Below are 20,842 nucleotides of genomic sequence, written 5' to 3'. Positions count from 1 at the left end.
TTATAAAATCAACTTTAGTGATAAATCAAGGCTTTTATGGCAAAGTAGGATTATCTAGTTTTAGGGTTAGTGTATTTTCTCAAAATAAGTAGATTTTATGTTGAAAAATAACATGAACCTTCTCTGACAGCTTGTGCCAGAGGAAGCATGCAAAACCATATTCAAGTGAGGGGAGTGGAGAAATGAAAATTAAAAGCTGCATTGGGCATTCCAACTTCAGAAAATGAAACAAGGGACTGGGAGCAAATTAAGCCTACATAGGCAAAGATTACTTAAGGTGAGAATTTTGAATTCTAAAATACCCTTAAGATAATCAACTAAGAAATCAAAATGCACTCTGTATCTTTATACAGCTCTGGTTTTTGAAGAAGGGACAGAGAGTGAGTTTGTGTTTTCCTCACCTTGCACTTTGCAGTAATCTCGTAATGCAACAGTTTCCATCAGTCTTTTGATGCAGTGTAAGAGGCATATTAGCTTTGCTCTTAAAAGTAGCACATACTACCTTGCCCATATTCTTTTTAGCTTGTACAAAATATTGGTTTATACACGCATTTAAGATATACTACTTTCCTTCATTACTGTTACAAGAAGTAATATGCATACATTTCTTACGAGTATCTTTTTATGAATAAGACTGCAGGAAAATGAAGAATTATAGTAGTTGTTAAAAAAAGAAAAAAAAGCTTTAAAGTGAGTTCTTGCAGCACTGAGGTTTTATCAAAACTGTAATTTTATGAAAACAACTCGGTACTTACACAGACCTCAACAAGTCAATTTTGACTGCACTAGGAATAGTCAAACTGAGTTCAAGAAAAGGTGTCTAGAGTGAATACAGCTTAATCAATTTAGCCAGTAAACCAAAAGATGAATATTCAGTAAACTCCATTACACTTGAATTCAACAGAATTGGGAATAATGCAAAAACAACTTCTAACTTTCTAGACATTATTATTCAAATTAAAGTTTTCTTTCAGCATTAGCACATAGTTTCAGAAGTCCCTCAAAGAATAACTAAGGATCACTGAAATTTGAATCTTCAGAATTACTAGCTTCACTACGATATAGCATTTCCTTTAGTCTTTAGAAACTAATAAAACCATTTTCTTTGGTTTATGCGTAACTACACTGGCCTAGTTAATTCTTACTTTTAAATTAATGCAGATCTTTTCATTGTAGGCTCTCTCCAATTCTCAAATTGTCTCTGTTAAAAGCAAGAGTTTGCTCATCCCATGATTTCCTGCTAAACAATGGTGTATATACTGTCATGACGGGTAAATGTTTTGTACAATAATTACATTAAGTGGTATTTCCAATGGCTGGACTACAAAAGACATCAAATGAATGTAGTTCAAATGACATTTGAGTTTATGTCAATCTTAAAAAAAAAAATACACAATGTCTAAGCATAGTAAAATACAGTGTAAACCCCCCTAAAATTAGACAGTAAACATAGGAATCCTGCACTCACAGTAGGAATGTACTGCACAGCATTAACATGAAAGCCTGTTAAATTTGAAAGAATGCAGACAGCTAGATTTACCTGGATGTAAATGCCACTTCAAGGTGTTTAAACAAACACAAAAATGAGACAATGATGTCAGGAAAAAGGCCTTTAAAACAGGCCATGAGTCTAACTTGACTTTCCAAGTAAGAACATCAGCTCACAAAACCGTGACACTAATGCAGTTTTATGTAAAGTACCCTTTGACACACAAGCTGTCAATTAAGCTATCACAGTCTTTAATGACCTACTCCCTTTTAAACAGTTAGGGAGGGGAGTCAATAGTAGCTCAAGTTTTAATTCACTAAGTACCTTTTCTGTTTGCAAAGGAACATTACAACACCATAAATTTATTATTTTATGGTATTTATAAAACTGATAAACTAGGGGGTTTTTATGTTCTCTTTAATACGTAAGTTCAAACCTTCATTTTCTATGTGTCTTTGCAATAGTGTTTTAGCCAGTGTTGCAAAAAAATTTCACTGTGGACTACCTCACATTGTTACTCAATTGTGCAAGGTATTCTCGCAGTTCTTTTGCAGCTTGGAATCTACCATATCGCTTCTTTGGGTTGGCACACTCATCCAGCAAGGCCTCAAGTCGGCCATCTTTGGCAATTTCAGCTGGCGGGTCATGAAGTAGTCCTCCAGAAGTGCCACGCCACATGGCATGTCTTGATAAAAGGTTCTGACAAATAGCATAATAATTGTGGTCCACAGTGACACGAGCACAAAGAATCTCTTTTGAGAAGGACAGACAAGCTTCTTTATCACAGTCATCAAATTTGCTTTCATACCATACATCCCAGTTTTCAGGTTTATCTGTGAAGTATAAGGAGACAGTAAAAATAAAAATGTGAGATAGCAAAGAAAAGAGCATATGTGTGTTTGAATACAATCAGAAACTCAATACACAGCAAACTGGTTGTATTTAAATTATAAACCAACTTTGTTTAGATGAACTCCTAAATGTTCTAGTCTAAGATTTCATCTGACAGCTTGATATACTCTTCTGCTGAAACAGCCCTGGAAATACAAAAATAAGGGAAAGAAAAAAAAAAGACAGTAAAACAAATAGCAAAGAGAGGGAAGCAGAAAAAAACAGCACACTGAACACATGAAATCTACATTCACACACATACCCAGAGGAAAAAAATGTAGCAGGAGCAAGTACAAGAGAATGATCCACAGCTGAAGTCAAGAGAAAAACAAACAAGCAACATGATTTATTTTAGCAACATAGGTCTGGTTTCTCCAGTTCCCCTGGGAACTAACACTCACAACTGGTCTATCACAGAACAAAACCAGCCAATGCAAATTGCCATAAACATCTAAAACATGATCTTCCAATCTCTTACTTTAGACATGGTTGTAACTAAGAAGTGCATATAAAACAGCAGATGCATTAAACATAATCTTTGACAAAAAAGAAAAAAAATCCACAAAACAAATGGCACTTAAGCACATATTAAACTCTACCTTATATATACAAAGTTATCAAAATTTGAAGATTTAACTAGTGCCCTTATCACAAAGCATTCTTTACCTTAAACCCTGATTTACAGAAAATATCTTCTACAATAACAACAGTAAGATAATAAGGTTACTAAGTGTGAGATTTGAGTTCTTAATACTTTTTGTTAGAAAACTTCCATCTTAAGTTTTTAGATTACTGCCAGCTTTGAGAAGAGGTCCTTATCATGGAGCCTCATCATTTTGAAGATCTCTTTTAGCACTGTGACGTACATATTAAAATTTGTTTGGTAGTCTCTGAGCTGCTACTAGTCTACTTACTTACGGCGCACTGCAAGCTAGTCTAGGAAAAAGAAACCTACTCAAGAATGACTGCTAAAACTATAAAAACAGGATGTAAAATTTGTACAATGAACAGCAAACTCAAAACTTAAAAAAAGCCAGCAACAAGGAGAATGGGAAAAAAGGACTTCAGCAAATTCAAATATGATATCCTCACAGAGTACAACTAGATACTACTGTACAGTGCAGTTGGATAAATGTACCCAATCAAATATCTAAACAGGCATATTAATCACTCTAGACTGAGATTGTTTAATGAAACTTTCCAGAATATTAATTAAATCAGTACTAAATGTCAACTTTATATAAAGACAGAACTTTCTTGTGTGTCCTCATTTGCTTCCAGTGTTCTTGATTGTTAGATTACAAATCATGCAGCAAAATTAGTCTGAGAACTGCAGGCAACAGATTAAGCATGACACTTTCAGCATTTTGCTTCTGCCAGATGAGTATACATCAACTTTCTCAGAGTTCATTTGGTCATCTTTGTGACTGAGCGATTCAGACATGCTCCAGAAGTCAAACTCTTCAATAATATTATTTTAAGAGAGTAGAGAAAGAAGATTAAAAAAAAATAAATTTATTTGTGTGGCCCATTAAGTGCTAAAGCAAATGCACTGGATATTCAACATACGAAAAGGTTTTCTCGGTAGGCCCAGACAATTTTAATCCAAGCTCCTTGAGAGCGTATATTAAATGTAATTTAAAAAACAAAAACAAAAAAAAAAACAAAAAATGAAAAACAAAATACCAAAACAACAAAAACCCAAAACCAAACCAACAAACAAAAAAGACCCATGCAACACATGTCCTCACAGACACGTGTGTGGATGGAAAATAGTCTTAAAAGTTAATTCAGCAGCACAGCAGATGAAGCCTATTTGCAAAGCTGAAAAAAAAAAAAATCCATTTATCCAAAGCAAACTGGAAACACTTGGCCTATTGCTATGAATTTCTGCAGAACCTAGGGCTTCATGTTCAGTGCCTCTAGCCCTTAGGTCTGCAAAGTTTGCCTTATAAAGAAATACGAACCTATGTAATGCTACTTTGTCAGACATCTCTCCTGCTGCCACTGCTTTGAGCTTTTACAGTTGACAGAAAGATGAATGAATTTTCACTACTCCCACCTGGAAACAGCACTAAAATTACCCATTCCTTCAGTTTCATTATTACAGAGCACCAATCTGAACAACTGAACCAGAGGCAGGCTATGTAACTAAGGCAAAGCGAGCCGTAAGATCATCTCGTCATTCACAGAAAACAGAATGCCAAGACTTCTGTCCTTACAGATGTCTGGAAAAGACAAAAGGAAACTCTTTCAGCAAAGGCAGACAAGACAGTCAGCCAGCCCCTGTGCCTCTCTGCTCACCCATCTGTACAAACCCATCCAACGTCCGAACTCCCTCCTGCCACTCCCACCTCTCCACTTAAAACTGCATTACAGAGGTTAAAAGTGCATGGAAATCAAGTTCAGGTAAATTCAACACTTTGTAAAATTGACAAATTGGTCAAGTTAATTAGTGGTCTCACTGCAGAAGAAAGCTAATTAGTTTGCTAATTAGTAGTCTAGCTGCAAAGCCAACCAAACTTGTATTTAGAAGCCACACACACTTCAAATACTGTGCTTACAGAGAAAGAAGGGAGAAGAGATATGGAGAGAGGGGAAAGGAGAAAAAGACAACACTTACTCTGTCTGATTAACCTTTTGTCTGCTACCAGAACATTTTCTGCATCTACAATGATAACTTTCCCATCTCTTGGTCCAACTGCAAAGTTGTCAAAGCTGACATCAAGGAGGTAGAGCGCAAATTCAAAGTCATTATTTGTTAGCTGCTCAGCTATTTCCATTAATTGCCAGGCCAGATCCACTCGTTTCTCCCATGGTGCATTAAAGTAACTCCACAGCTCTTCTCCAACATAATTGACAGCCACCATTCTTCCACATGCTCCTAAGTACTTTGCGAACGGCCAACCCTCATCAGATGGAAAACTCTGTATATAAAAAGATTTTTTAAAAATTTTCATTAATACAGAAACAGCTTAGATTTAAAAGGTTGATCAATAATATTTAGAAAAGACACCTGTAAATATCCATCAACATTACATCTCCAGATACATCTAAGTTTTGAAAGGAAAGAAAACACAACACAAAAATACGTTTATGTGAGCAACAGGCCCTGCTGGACTATGAAAAGGGAAGAGCTGGATGACCTGAAATAATATATAACCCATACGTAGCTTTCCATATACTACATACCTTTTTTTTTTATTTATTTTTTTACACATACACATGCACAATTCCATCAAGTATCTTTGTCTATTAGTGTTATACACCTGTTGTACTAATGCAAGTATACTTCCCACGAAGATAATTTTGCATCTGATATTTTTAGTTAAAACCAACTCTTAAAAACCTAAAGGAAAAATGTTAAAAAGTGACACCTTCTCACCAACACACACACGCACACCCCCTTCCCGTTTTTCCCAGTTGATCAGATTCCATTCTGACTACACACCTTATGATGTTATCTAGCTATTCTCATCAAGATGAGCTTTCTCATCTGCAGAATGAAAAATACCCACTTTCATGTTTAAATGGCTTTTGTTGAATGGGCATGACTTAACAGTCATTAGAACAGTTTTTGTTTGATATAATTATTTAATGAAATGTTATGGAGGCCTTAATTGAGCCCATATTGAAAATGAAGGCTGAGTACCAGGTTAACTTATACCTAGCTTCCAGCAGTCCTTGCTTAGACCACTTAAGAACATTCCAATTTGGTCATCCACAGTTTTAAAATGATTTAATATTTTAAATATAATTTTGAGACAGTAAAAATACCCACTTACGTGTTAATACTATTTGATAATTGGATCCTACTGGAAAATGAACACCCTTTCCAGACTATTCTGCCTTAAGATGTCCTCTATGGAATTTTCAAGGATGCTTCAAAGTTTCTACACAGCAAATCCTGTCTATATAGTACATGCGAAGAAATTAATCTCATAATTGATATACATTGTTGACATGGTTTGCCATCTTTGTGGCAAACACCATTAAGCCAGCCTCTAACATGGTATGTGTAGAAGACAATTTCAGGGGAAATAATCATGTTTATCATTACAAAGAAGAAACTTTCAACCTTTCTCAGTCGGTGAAAAGGACATCAGACCCACAAAAATAACAGAAGAAGTTCAAAGTTTTTGGGGTGCCTACGTGTCTGGACTTCTACTCTATTTTGAACACCTGATCAACCTGCATAGATGAATCTGGTCATGAAAAATCCAGAGGATGACACAGAACTAATTTGATAGTTTTGAGACCAGCACAATGCTTTCAAGCTGTGACACCACGTAACTGGGCAGAACTAAATCTCTCTCACCAACCAAATTTACAATACAATATTTTTATCTATAGGCTTCAGGGCAATTTATGAAGGTGGTAAGTATGGGCAAATATCCACTAGTTCAAGACAAGTCAAGTGATACATTCAACCCCTAAGAAGTTGGCAGGGTTTTTTTTTTCGCTTGTTGTGTTGTTAGCAAAATTATCTTCCAATGAATGAAGTGTGTGCTAATTCAGTGTTCCTTACTTATTCTACAAATAGACCGATATAGAGAAAAATCATGCCCTGTGGCATCAATAAACACCACTGTCCGGGGTTCAGCAGTAGCAGTCATTTTTCTCCTTCTTGGTAACTGGTGCAGTGCTGTGTTTTTGACTTTCAGCCTGGGAACAGCACTGATAACACTGATGCTTTTAGTTGTTGCTCAGTAATGTTTACTCTGACCAAGGACTTTGTGAGCCTCATGGTCTGCCAGGGAGGAGGGGAAGCCGGGAGAAAGCACAGACAGAACACCTGACCCAAACTAGCCAAAGAGGTATTCCATACCACAGCACATCATGCCCAGTTGTCCTGGGTTCAGCAGTAGCAGTCATGTTTCTCCTTCGTGGTAGCTGGGGCAGTGCTGTGTTTTGACTTCCATCCTGGGAACAGTGCTGATGATACTGATGTTTTCGGTTGTTGCTAAGTGATGTTTACCCTGACCAAGGACTTTATGAGGCTCATGATCTGCCAGGGAGGAGGGGAAGCCATGAGGAAGCAGAGACGGGGTGCCTGACCCAGGCTAGCCAAAGAGGTATTGCATACCACAGCACGTCATGCCCAGGGTGGGGGGTAACTGGGAGTTACCCGAAGGACACGGGCTTCCGGGTGGGACTTGTTTCTTGGCCGGTGGTATTGTATTCTCTTCCCTTGTTATTTTCTCTTATCATTGTTGGTAGTAGCGGTGGTGATTTGTGTTGTACATTGGTTGCTGGACTGTTCTTGTCTCAACCCGTGCAAGTTGCACTCTTTCGATCCTCCTCCCCGTTCCTCCACGAGCGGGGAAGGGGAGAGCCTGGGGGGGGGGGGGGGGGGGGCTCGATTGCTCTCAACCCGGCACCACTCACTGGGAGTGAGTGAACAAGCTGTCTGGCTAGGGTTTAAACCACGACACCAGTATATAAACTGGGGGCAGTTACCTGGAAGGGATAGATCACTGCTCCAGTTGGGCTGGGTATGGGTCAGTTGGTAGTGAGCAGTTGTATTCTCTTCCCTTGTTATCTCCCTTATCATTATTATTATTGGTGGCAGCAGTAGTGGTTTGTGTTATACCTTAGTTACTGAACTGTTCTTATCTCAACCTGTGGGAGTTACAGTCTTTTGATTCTCCTCCCCATCCCTCCAGGAGCTGGGGGAGCAAGGGAGGGAGTGAGCGAGCGGCTGCGTGGTTCTGAGTTGCCAGCTGGGCTTAAACCATGACAACCACCAAAAAGAAATTTCATGCACATTTATTAGTATTGTATTCAGTTCTGGATCCAAACAAACCAATACACAAGTTGCTGTTGTTCATCAAATGAGTTATTTACAAAGGAACGTGTTATTTCACTCAAAATGGAACAAGCATGAGTTGGTGCTGTGGTATAACCTCCTGAGAACTACTCCAGTGAGCAGGATCCATTGGCATATAGGAAAATTCAACATACTGCCTACCAGTATCTATCAGGAAAAAGCCATACATCTTAGTATTGGGGAAGTCAAAATATGTGTACCTATGTGTCCTGTACCCACGTATATTTCCTTTATCCATACCTTATAAACCCAAATTTCTATCTTAAATTGGAGAAAATTTACCTGATTACATTTTCGTATAAATACAGGTTTAACCAATTCCACCAACTGTGCATAACATTATTGTATTGCTGCATTTTATCAGCATTTAATGCAATATAGTCAATTCAATTGCTACAGCAATGATGCCTAAATATTTTTATATGACTCTGGACCACCCCACTCCTTTTCTTTTTCAATCCTCTCCTTTCTTGTATCTCAATCCTGCTCTGCTTATGCTTTTGCTTCCCTTCCCAAATAAAAACTCAACCACAAACAGTTGAACCTGGCAAATGCCATGCTAAAACTGGAAGCAAAGGTGTCCATCCCTCCCAACCCATACAGCATACTCATTTCAATCCTCCTCATGTGATTAGGAATGCAGCACAGCTGGTACATGCTGGGCCAGTGTTTGGTTCGATCAGTGGCCTGATCCAGCTCATCACATCACCAAATCATTCTAGTACTGACAAAAGGAAAGGACAAGGTCTGAATAGCCAGGTGCAGAAGAAAGGACCCCTCCTCTCCAGCAGCACCAGGGATTTATGTAATGGATTAAACTGATTTTGAAAGTACAGCATTAGTCACAATGGTACACTGACTGTCAAAACACATCTATTATCTTCCTGCATTCAGTACACTGAATTTCACTGCACATAAGAAATCCTAAGAGCAGTTTAGTTTATTAAGAAGTGAACATCCCCAAAACTACTAGTAAAATATCTGCATGCCCTACTGTAACACAGATATTTATAACTCTGTGGCAATAAAAAGACCTTCTGACAACAGGAGTGCAGGGAATCCTGCCAACATCTGCACATGTACAAACATCTCTGTTCTGGCTCCCTTCCAACTGGCATGTAACAGCCACATCTACACTTCATTACCCAAGTCAGTAGCCAAAGAAGGGGAAAAAAATATGTACAAGTTCCTCATTGAGCAGTTTTATACTCACTCAGTGAATCTGACAAGAATATTAATTGATCTGTTGTCTTTGCAAGCAGAGATTTGTATCTTTCTGTACTATTCTATTTCAAAAACATTCTTCTAGATGAAACTGCAGCTAACAACCTGATGATTTTTAATATTTCTTCATATATTAGACTTTCGAAAGCAAGTAAGACATGATATCAATTTTTATGGTCATTGAACTTGTTTTCCACAAACAAGTTGCAATTATAAAAAAAGGCTTAGTACACAGCTGCGAAAAATCTCAGATTTCTTTGTAGTAATGCATAAAATTATTTTAGATTTTAATTCTCAAATTACTATTAGTATATATAATGAGATAATTTTGTACTTGAATAGGCTATTTCAAGACTTTAAAATGTGCATTTGACAAGATAAAAATTAAGCTTTTCTTCAAAACCAGAACCAGCTATCTGACAAAAGAATCTGCAATCCTGCAGAATGTACACACAAATGCCATGGTAACCACAGATAACCAAGCCCTGAAACATGTTTTAAAATATAGTAATGCATATGAAAAACTACAAAGAGGTAGCTTAATGAGTTTTTTCTCATTACAGTTGTTATTATAGAATGGTTTGGGTTGGAAGGAACCTTAAAGATGATCTAGTTGGACCCAGGTGCCATGGGCAAGGACACCTTCCAGAAGACCAGGTTGCTCAAAGCTTCACCCATTGTGGCCTTAGTTACCTTTCTTGAAATACATATAAGTTTCTAACAGAAAGAATGAAAACAGTTAATGTAACAAAAACCTCTGCTACCTCCACTCCCAGTGACACATACATCAAAAAACTCTTTCTTTTGCCCTAATTAGCGAAGTTACAGATACCTAAGCAAGGCTTAAAAACCTAAGTGAACCCTGTCAAAGGGACAAAGAACAGTTTGTTCCTGAAAGAATAATGGTACATTTATGTCTTAAAAAAAACAAAACACAACAATAAAAACACTGTAGTTTCAAAATAAATATTGAAAGTTAATAGGATGAATTTATTGTTTCACAGAAGCATAAGACATGCTATCAGTGCATTTGCTGTCCCCACTTCCACCTGTTTAAACATGAGAAGATATACAAAATCTCCCATTGGTTTCAAATGTTCAGAGCTGTGAATTAGATCACACAGTGAAAACTCACCAGCTTGAAGCTGATAAGGCCTATTGTAGTCTGCAATAACACAAATCCCCTTTGAATTAAACACTTAAAATAATATTGGTTTATCATGATCAAGCATATAATTCATCCTAATAATCAATTCCAAAAAAAAAACAAACCAGTTTACAACTGACAACTTTAAGTTATTGTTCCAATGTATCATTAAAAACAATGTGCTTTGCATTTTCAAAACTACTCTAGATGATGCTATATGTCACTACTAATTTTTGTATAAAGTGAGTTCCATCTAAAGAAAACAAAACAACAAAGAGCATATGTAAACAGCAGGGACTTCTCTTCCTACTTCTTATGAATCTGAATACCTTCATGGCAAAATTAAATGCTTTTTGACACTTTCTTCACTTAAATCATCCTACTAAGCTGTGTTTGCCCAGGCACAAACTGGCATGGCAGGTAGAATTTAAATAATATCCTCTTCCTCAAATGAAAAAAAATTAGTTCTGTCTCACAGAGTACTGTTGATTCTGCAGTGTAAACAGAACTAACACTGCTATTAGTCACCAAGGCAAGTAAGTAAAGCTCTAGAACCACGAAAAGCTAGAAAGCAGATTTTACAAGGCGAGGTTTCAGCTCAAAGAAAGTTAAAGAGCACCGTCTAAATGCAGCTGCCTTCTTATGTCACGAAATGATCTGTATTCTAGAAGATATATATTCAAACAAATTAGTGAATGCTAGTGAGAATAACAAAAACAATTTCATTCTCAACTATATGTCAAATCATTTGACATCCCACAGAAGCATATATATATATATATATATATATATCCTACACACCCAGTGGGTTTCATTGAACATTCCAAATATTAGTGTTCCCACTGAAACTACACTGCTTTCATTTACTTGGCTTTTGTTCAGTTTTATTACATTTCAATCAGTTACTACATACAACTCATGCCAACAAGTGGAACATACCAAGATTGACTGACATATTGTAGGACAAAAATACACAGACCACTCTAAATACTCAGAATTAGAAGCTGCTCAATTATTAAGTTGAACACTTAAACTGTAAAAGTTATATTTTACAATGTTAGCAGAGGTATGTCATTTCTCCAAACAAATTAATGAATAATGATTAAACACTAGAACTATAGTAGAACTTAATGTTGTATTAGTTTTTACCTGTTCATATTAGTCTGTAGTTCATATTCAGATTAAATTTGCAATATCTCTTAGGAGCCTGGAATATTTCACTATAAGAGATGGCCTACTCTTACCTCAGAAAGTTAATCTGCAAAATTAAAGAGACTAAACCAAAGCCTCAATTACTTAATTCAGGAAAGTAAAACACGGCTCCCCCTTTACATCAGATATACCAGAAGAAACTGGACAACACTGGTATTTCAAGGTTTGGAATGTGGGATAACACATTTTTTCTGCGTTCCTGAAAACTGTAAAGAGTTACAATTTCTCAGGAGGATTTCTGTTTAAGTCTGCACAGTGATTTCTCAGGATCCTCCAAATTACAACTGTCATTCATCATAATACAGACCCCACAGTAACTTCAAGTATTTCTAGACATTCCGTATACTTTACTGACATGTCTTCACTCTAGGAAAGTTCACCAGAAAGAAGAATGAAAATAATTTTGATCATGTGAGGAAGATTATATGGTAATATGACAAGTACAAGCCAGTTCTGGCCTAATATGTATACTCATATGTCACTGCAAAAAAAAATAACTCTTCAGTTTTCAGTATGATCAAATCAATGGAATATTTTTGTAATACAATGTTACTCGATTTTAATTCAACAATACCCTTTCATTTCTCTTTAAAAATGTGCACAATGGAAATTTAGGGACAGACAACAAATTCACTCCCTTTCTCCACAATGCTTAGAACCATTTAAAACAGGATTCAAAAAAGACTGAAGCCACTTTAATATCCAAAATTCAAATCCATTGCTTTGTGAATTTTCTACAGGTGTCAACTGATTTGTAAAAAAAAAAAATTAAAAAATTTAAGAAAGGACTTGAAAAGAAACAGAAAAAAAATCCATTTACCCATAAAGCAGCATTTGTAGAGACATTCCTTAAGCACTGTTTGCTTACTGCAGAAAGAAAAAAATAGCTTTCAAGCAAAAAAACAGTTCAACTGCATGCAAGCAATTTGGGAAGGCAGGAAATCCCGATTTATAATCATCTGGAGCAGAATACAGTGAATCTTTAAAATTAAATCATATACAAAATTACAGATAATCAAAAAGCCTCAACGCAACTGGAGATAACATGACTAGCAACAACTGATCTCAAACTAGGTTTTAACTTCTTCATAAAGATCAGAGGAAAGTATTGAACACGTTAAAATACTACACATTAAATACTACGCAGTATGTCAAAATGACAGTATTTATATGAGCCAGGACTTAAATAATTCAAGTCCACTAGATGACATACCAGGTAGTACAGATAACTGTCTTAAATCCACTACTTGTTTTTTAGCATAGGAATTGTGTATCAGGAACACCAAATTGAGTAATTAAAAAATTTAAAAGGCACCAAGTATTAAGACTGATGCATCTTACCACTGTATTTAGAATAGAAGTACAGAAAATAACCTATGACTAGAACACTGTGTATGATAAAAAAAAAAAAAAGAGAAATCTCAGGCAAAAAAAAAATGCCACTTACTTCAGACTGAGTTAAGTGTGTTATCAGCAAAGTAATTCTGTAAAATATTTAGCTAAATTGCTATTTTGAGTGAATTCAGTGAAAGGAATTGTTTCAAAGAGATCACAGTTTATGTTCTAATGTATGTTTACCAGATGTCAATTATTGTTCTTCCCATAACAAAACCAAACAGAAACCCCAATGATGACATGAAGAGAAACCAGGAGAATTTTCGGTTATGTGGCAACAGACTGTTCATGCAGAGCAATTATACTAGGAATAGAGATACAGTTGATGGGTTTGTTTTGGTTTGGGGTATTTTTTCTCCTACAAGGAATGATGATGATCAGAAGTTGTGAGAAAAATAAAGTCATTAAGCTTAACTATTTAGAAAGCTAAATACATATCTGAAGGAAGAGCAACAATTCAGACAATCTATTTGAAAAAATACAGAAATACTACTAGTTTCCATACAGGTACTTGAATTTTTCTTAGAGTCAGAAAAACAAGAAGTCTTTAAGACTTGCAATTTACATACAAGATGCAAACATTCACCATCATTTTTGAAGAAGCTCTGTTTTAAACAGGTTGTTAAAAGCTACATCTTGAGACTAAGCTGCTTTAATGCACTCTGAATATAATTCATAGACACCTGTAGTTTGAAAAAAAAACCCAACATACACACTACTTGCAAGCATTGTAATTACTCTTATTTTAATAATGAAGTTTGCATGCAAACTTCAGTTTTGCTTTTGTGCTGGTTTTAGCTGGGATAAAGCTAATTTTCTTCTATTAGCTGGTACAGGGCTGTGTTTTAGATTTATGGTTGAAACAGTGTTAGTAGTTCACAGATGTTTTTGTTACTGTTGACTAGTGCTTACACACAGCCAAGGCCTCTTCTGCTCATCCCACCACTCCACCAGTGAGTAGACTGGGGGCGCTTAAAGAGAAGACACAGCTGGGACAGCTGACCCAAACTGACCAAGGGATATTCCAAACCTTACAGCATCATGCTCAGCATATAAAAGCTGGGGGAAGAAGAAACTCTAAACCCATTTTTTAAGTGCTGGCATTTGTCTTCCCAAGTAATCATTACATGTGGAAATCCTTCCCAAGTAATCATTACTCCTGGAGATGGTCTACCAACGGGAAGTGGTGAATGAATTCCTTGTTTTGCTTTGCTTGTGTGCGCAGCTTTTACTTTACCTATTAAACTGTCTTTTTATCTCAACCCACAAGTTTTCTCACTTTTATTCTTCAAATTCTCTCCCCCATCCCCAAGCAGCCGTGTGGTGCTTAGTCGCTGGCTGGGGTTAAACTGCAATACTTGGATAACAAGGCAAATGCACTGTCATTTTAATAATGCATCTGCCAGCGCCATACACCAATACAATAGCCAGCACAATGGCAAGACTGCATATTCCAACCAGCTCTAGATGCACTTCTGCCACAATTTATAGAACTTCTGCTTCAGTTTTTCTAGGAAAGACAAACTGTCTTTTTAGCTAACCATTAGATCTTAGAAGGAATACAACCACTTCACCAAAAAATCCACGCTTTTCTTACCTAGAAACAGTTTCTTACTTCAGCCATCATGAGTTATACTGTAGTTTCCCCAACCCCAAGAAATAAGAATACCCCACTTTGGCCTGCTTTTGGTCTTTGCTTGTTTTGAATAGTTTTAGGATTTTTTGTGCTTAAGCACAAAATTTAAAACTTTGCACAGGCCTTCATGTGTTGGACAACACATGGTTGCATACCATGGCTCACAGCATGGCAGCTATGGTGGCACAACAGCAGCTCAAAAACTGTTAAGAGCCACAGTGGCTCTAAACAGGAAATCTGGAGGCTGATAAGAGATTAGTGCAGGAGCTCTGTGGAAAATATGAGGCATGTATAGAGAAAGCTTAACCACTTCCCCAAATCTTTCTGTTGAACTGCCTTGGTTTGGGGAAAAAGAACTTGTTAGGAATTGCAAGGGAGGGAGAGCGTGGAATTTGTGTAAGAATCAAAGAACAAACAACTACCTGAGTCCCTACTGAAATTAACAATATTTTTGGTTCTGTAATGGTACGCTTATGTTTCCATTTGCCAGTGAAGATAAAAATTAATGACGTTACTTCATGAACTTGAATATCATTCTTTATTTGAGTGTACATCATGGTTAAAAAAACTGAAAGTTTTTCCACTACGCTCATTTTTAAAAGACAAACTAGAAGGAGGATGGTTTATAAGAAGTCATAGGGTAAGGATAAATTTGCTTACACCCATGCTGGTGCTATGAATTCTGCAAGAAGTGAATATTCACATTGCACTAAGTCTGTAATCCAATTTATTTTTAAAATTTTGCTATTTCTTCACAAGGCAACTTTGGCCAACCTGTATCTGAAAGTGATGCACACAGTCATCATATTCAATCAGGAATTAGATATGATGGACAGAACCTATCTTCCAGGTGATTCCTATTTAAAATACTGTTTTCCATTAAATGAGTTGAAGAGAATATCAGCAAGCTTTTTTGTTGATTTTACCTGAATAAGCTGTTCATATAAAATATAAACATAAATCTTTTTATAAAAAATGTAGCGAATTTTCATTATAGATCAGAATTTATTCTACTAAAAAGTATTTGCCTTTACTGCAGAAAAGGACTACTAGAAAAGGGAAGGAAAAACCCAGACATATCAGAAGTTAAATCTTAAACATTTACATTTCCAGTTGAACAATTTTTTCCTCAACCCTCACATATACGTTGTTTAATTCAAATGTGAATTCAGATCAAAAATGAGAAAACTTAATTACTGACTAATTTAGTGAGATTCTACAAAAGTAAAAATAGTATTTTAATACTCAGAAAAAGATGTAAACTGTACAGAATAGTAAGTCAGCTGTTCTTTCATTTGTTCCACGAAGTAAAATGGCAAAAGCGGCTGAAATCTTCACTGAGTACACGTATGCAACTGTTTAACAAATGTGGATAAAGAAGGTTAACAAGAAAGCTATAAAAAATACAAATACTGAGTTAGGATTACAGTAAGTAATCTATACAAAACTGTGCTGATTTACTACTGTTCATAAACTTGTAACAAAAGTATTATCATGCTATGGGTTAAAGCACCACCTGAAAACTTCCTACAGCAAATGCTGCAAGTCACTTGTGACAATATGCAGTTTGTAAGCACCACTTTAAGAATAATCCATACTCCAAATAGACTTCCAGCTAAAATCCCAATCTAATAAAAATTCTTGTAATCCACAAATCATAATCTCTACTAGATGATTGCAGTGAATTTTCTATTAAAAATCAAAGATCAAGATTTAAATTCAGCGCCTATTTACATTTCACTGCTCCTATAATTTAATTAAAACAACACAGAACTTTATGTATGGAACAGTGACGAGTTTAGAAGTTATCTCCACTTCTAAACCAAAACTGTTATTCATGACAGTGATTTAAACAGTCACAGTAGTGTTTCATGAAAGGCTCGAGGCAAAAACTACCAATACTTCTCTTTGTGCCTTCCAGTGACAACTAGACAGCATCAGTTAAATGCGTTGAAATTCTACTTATTTTTTTATTTAAAAATAAAATCTCATTCTTTACATGATGTCATGCAGGGTTCCTTTCCTGGAAGCAGCTGATTTTTAGAACAAGCTTACAAGTCTCACTCCCATGTCAGTATCTGCCCTCATCAATACTGCAGAAGCTATACCATAAGATGTTTTATATACCTTACTTATAAATATAAGCAAACTTCTCAGCAGTCAGTTATCAATTCTGGAAAATAACTTCGCCTCTTGTAAAGAATGCCTTGCATCTTGCTGTTGCAATAGCAGCATAACACAAAATTATCCATTCCTTATGTGTTTGTCAAGTAAAGCCTGAGAATAGAGTGGTAACACATTATGCAAAGGAGAAGAGTTCCTTCAGATCTGTGTATTTAAGATACTTCATTTCCACCTGAGGGAAGGTATTCCAACCTACAGTACCCATTACCAAAGTTGATGAACAGTTTTCTGGAGAACACATTAAGAGTGTTTCGACACACAAACCTGACCTGAAGTTGCCCAAAAATATTTTCCAGGATATGCTTATTCACAAAAATTTAAAAAACTCTGCAAAACACCTTTCATCTGACAAGAAGTGACAGACAACTTCACCACACTCTGGAAAGTAAAGGTAAAGGCTGCCTCGCTTCCCACCAGTTTGACCTGCTTTGCTCTCAGCAGCACCTTCCATATGATAAACAGCAAGCAAAGTGCTTGTTAAGTTCATGTCCACAGATTTTCATCTCTTCAACAGATCTGGTTGACAGCCTCAGGGCTCATCCACAGCTTATCAAGAAGCTGACAGGAATCAAGGCTCTTAAATTAACCCATGCTGGCCACTGCCTTTGATTCACCCCATGGAAGTAAATGCTGCAATTGTGCCACAGAATAAATTGGCCCTACAAACTATGAAGAAACATACAGAGCTCTTTTCTGGCCACCTAAGGCTATGCTCAGTACGTTGGAACCAGTGTTCAAACCAAAACTGTAAGCTGCATGAAATGCAGCCAAAACAAACTGATTCTCAAAGAACTTCAAAATATGCTCAGCAAAGCAAAGCAGTTTTGATTTTCTTAAGTGAAGTTTCCTTCTTCACTGTGCTCAGGAGCAACTTCACGGCAAAATGGAAGACACACTGTGCCCTAAGTCCAGTCAGAAGCAAACTGTAAACTTACTCTGAAAACAAACCTAAGAGCTGTACATGGAGAGACTGAAAGGCATTCTACTTAAAAATATGCTTTTAATTAAGTGGAGTTCATAAATGCGTTTTCTAGAAATTAGTAGGTGAATTTGCTGTAGGGCAAAGCCTGCAGTACTGCTTTCTGAGCATTAGATATTTCTTGGCCTCTCACTAGAGAAACAGCAGATGTTTATAACAGTAATCATGCAGTGGCGCTTTCAAACGTATCTGCAAATACCCTTTTTATCAAACATCAGACAAAGGCAAGGACAGTTCAGTACTTAGTCAAAACAATTCCAATTCCAAACTTACACATTAGAGGCATACTTGGAGTTCCCTCAGCAATGTGAATAGGCGAAATACAAAGCTCCCCACGTAAACAGATATGAAACAGAAGCAACTGCGTGGTGCTACAGAATAAAACAGCTTTCTACAAATTTTTCACCTACAAATTTATGCAACATTAAAGCACAAATTTCTGGCCTGTGAACATAACCAGCCGTCCCAATTAATGGATATAAAACATGAAACTGCCAAAAGAGAATACGGTTAACGTATTTTTCACTCCATTTTCAGGCTATGAAACAGCTATTTCTAATTTTTACCAACAGGAATAAAAAAATTATATTTAGTTCCCATAAGAACACGACATAGCATGAGTCAGTTTTTGACAGGGAAAGTGCAACAACATTAACGTTTATACCCACTATCTACTAAACTAGACCTTAAGAAACTAATCACCAATTCCCATAGCTGCCTAGGAGTATATGTATTACTGGAGGCGCCATACGATTAAAGCCAAACACTTAACTGTAAGCAAGAGATAAATCCACCAGAAAGCATCTATCTGCCTTTTGGCATGTCACCCCGCCTTGCTTCCTGCAGGATAGCTGCTTGCTTTCACCGTTAGCTGCCAAGCAGACAAGTAAGCTCCCTGCCTAGATCAGAAAAGCAAGGATGAAGGAGTTAATGCCTTGGGGCACAGCAGCACCGTGAAGGAAGACAAATCGTGAAAACTGTAACGAAGAAAGAAATAAAGACTACGAGACGCCGGGAGATAATGAAACGCCTCTTGCCCAGAGTGGGAACCAGAGACCCTCTCTTCGGCCTGCCCAGCTGATACCTTTACATAAGTCACTGTTAGGGAAAAGAGGAGGGCCCCGGCGTTCCGCCGCTGTTTGAGGCAAGCTTCCCGGGAGCCCCGCTCCCCTGCCCACAGGCACAGCTGCGTGCGCCCCGCGCGCCGCCAAACGACACCCCGGCCACGGAGAAGGGCCCAAGGAAGACGCTCGGCGGGGATGGGCCTGCCAGCAAGGAGTCCGCGGGGCCCGACTCGCTTGTGGCAGGCGAGGGCGGCTGTGCAGCACCAAGGAGAGCAGGCGGGGTCCACCCGCGCGCTGCCGGTGCCGTCGGGCTCGCTTACCTGCAGGACCAGCGGCTCGGGGTTGAAGGCGAGGGTAATGAGGAGCTGCATGCGCTCCGAGTCCTTCAGGTTGCGCAGCAGGAAGCTGCCCGAGTCCTTGGTCTCGGCGTAGCGGCGGACCAGGCGGTCGAGCAGGCGCTGCGAGGGGCAGTGCACCAGGTCCGACCACCCCTCCACGGCGTCGGGAGTGAGGAGCCGCACGTCGCCGTTGAGGCTGGCGAACTCGGTAGCGTGCAGGGCCTGGAGGAGGTCGCAGCGGCCCCTGCCGGTGGCGCGGCGGCAGATCTTGGTGTCGATGTCGGCGAGCTCCTGCGCGGAGCCCAGGCGCTTGAGGACAACGCGGCGACTGCCCTCGCGGGGCTCCCCGTACCGCGCGAAGTAGACGTTCTTGACATTGAAGAAGTCGAAGAGGCGCAGCCGGCCCCAGCTCTCCAGCCGCAGCTGCCCGTTGAGGAACTTGCGGCACCAGCTGGTGCCCCAACAGGCCGGGCACTTATTGAGCTGCAGGAAGCGCCGCTCCGACAGCTCGTTGCGCTGCAGCGAGGCCAGCAGCGAGTGCGTGTTCAGCACCAGCGCCGCCGCCAGGCTGCCCAGCACCGCCAGCTTCACGTAGCGGTACAGCCGCCCCAACTTCAGCGACACCAGCCGCAGCATCGTCCCGGGCCGGCCCGAACGGGCCCCCCGCCCTGCGCCGCGCTCGCTCCCCGCCCCGGCCGCGCCGCAGCTCCGGCACCAATAAACTCTCCGCCTCGCCGCTCGCCCGATAAAAGGCAGCCAAGTTACTGAGGGGACGGCGGGGAGGGGGAGGGGACGGGAGGGGAGGAGGCGCCAGCAGCCCGCCGGCCCGGCCGGCCCCGCCCCCGGGGGCGGGGCTCCGCCGCCGCTCCCGCCGCCGCGGAGGTGTGCGCGAGCCGCCCGCCTCCAGACGGGGGGTCCCTCCTCCCGCCGCGGCCCCCGCCCACCCGGGGAGGGGTCTCACGCGAGCGCCGGCGGCCGCGGGGGTTGGCTGCACGTGACGCCGCGAGGTAGCGTGCGGCCCACGCACCCCCCCGCCTCGGAGCCGGAGGCGCAGGAGTCGCCACGCGCGCGAGGAGGGCGGGGCTCAGGGAATGGGCGGGGCGGGGGGGGGGGGGGGGCGGGGCGAGCTGCCCTTCCCGCCCCCTCACCCGCTGGCCCCCGTCTGACTCCGGAGCCGGGCGGGCAGGGGGCAGCGGGGTTTGCCGCGGTGGGCGCCATGTTCTCCAGCCGCCCCAGGGCGTAGGGCGGCGGTGCTCGTGAGCTGCGAGCGGTGCCGCGCGACCGGCATCACAGACCTTATTGCCGCCGGTGCTGTTCCCATCACCCCGCGTGGCCCAGCCCGCCCCTCGCGGCCTTTTCACGGCCCGCCTGCCTTCAGAGGTGGCCCTCTCTGGCCCGCCGCTATGGCCCGGCGCGGCGGAGGCGGTGGCAGCGCGGCTCAGACCTGTCGCTA

At 39.8% G+C, this 20,842-nt stretch overlaps 1 protein-coding gene across 2 annotated transcripts; it reads right to left on the bottom strand.

The window, feature by feature from the left end:
* Positions 1-672: 672 nt before the first annotated feature.
* DIPK2A (divergent protein kinase domain 2A) lies at positions 673-20,176 on the bottom strand. Of its 2 annotated transcripts, none has more exons than XM_062603402.1 (3): positions 19,372-20,176; positions 5,004-5,307; positions 673-2,322 (listed from the first exon to the last, which is right to left on the bottom strand). In XM_062603402.1, exons 1-3 carry the CDS (start codon positions 20,023-20,025, stop codon positions 1,991-1,993), a joined length of 1,290 nt encoding a protein of 429 aa, XP_062459386.1. In that variant the 5' UTR covers positions 20,026-20,176; the 3' UTR covers positions 673-1,990. The 2 variants fall into 2 exon arrangements, with proteins under 2 accessions (XP_062459386.1, XP_062459388.1); XM_062603404.1 differs by lacking the exon at positions 19,372-20,176 and adding an exon at positions 10,032-10,124.
* Between the last annotated feature and the right edge of the window lie 666 nt (positions 20,177-20,842).

Source organism: Pezoporus occidentalis, unplaced genomic scaffold (genome assembly GCF_034315485.1).
Source record: "Pezoporus occidentalis ecotype Australia unplaced genomic scaffold, CSIRO_AGI_Poc_V1 ctg8, whole genome shotgun sequence".
In the NCBI taxonomy this organism is placed as follows: Eukaryota; Metazoa; Chordata; class Aves; order Psittaciformes; family Psittacidae; genus Pezoporus; species Pezoporus occidentalis.
Note: the sequence above shows the minus strand (reverse complement) of the source record. Positions and strands in the feature narration are given on the sequence as shown.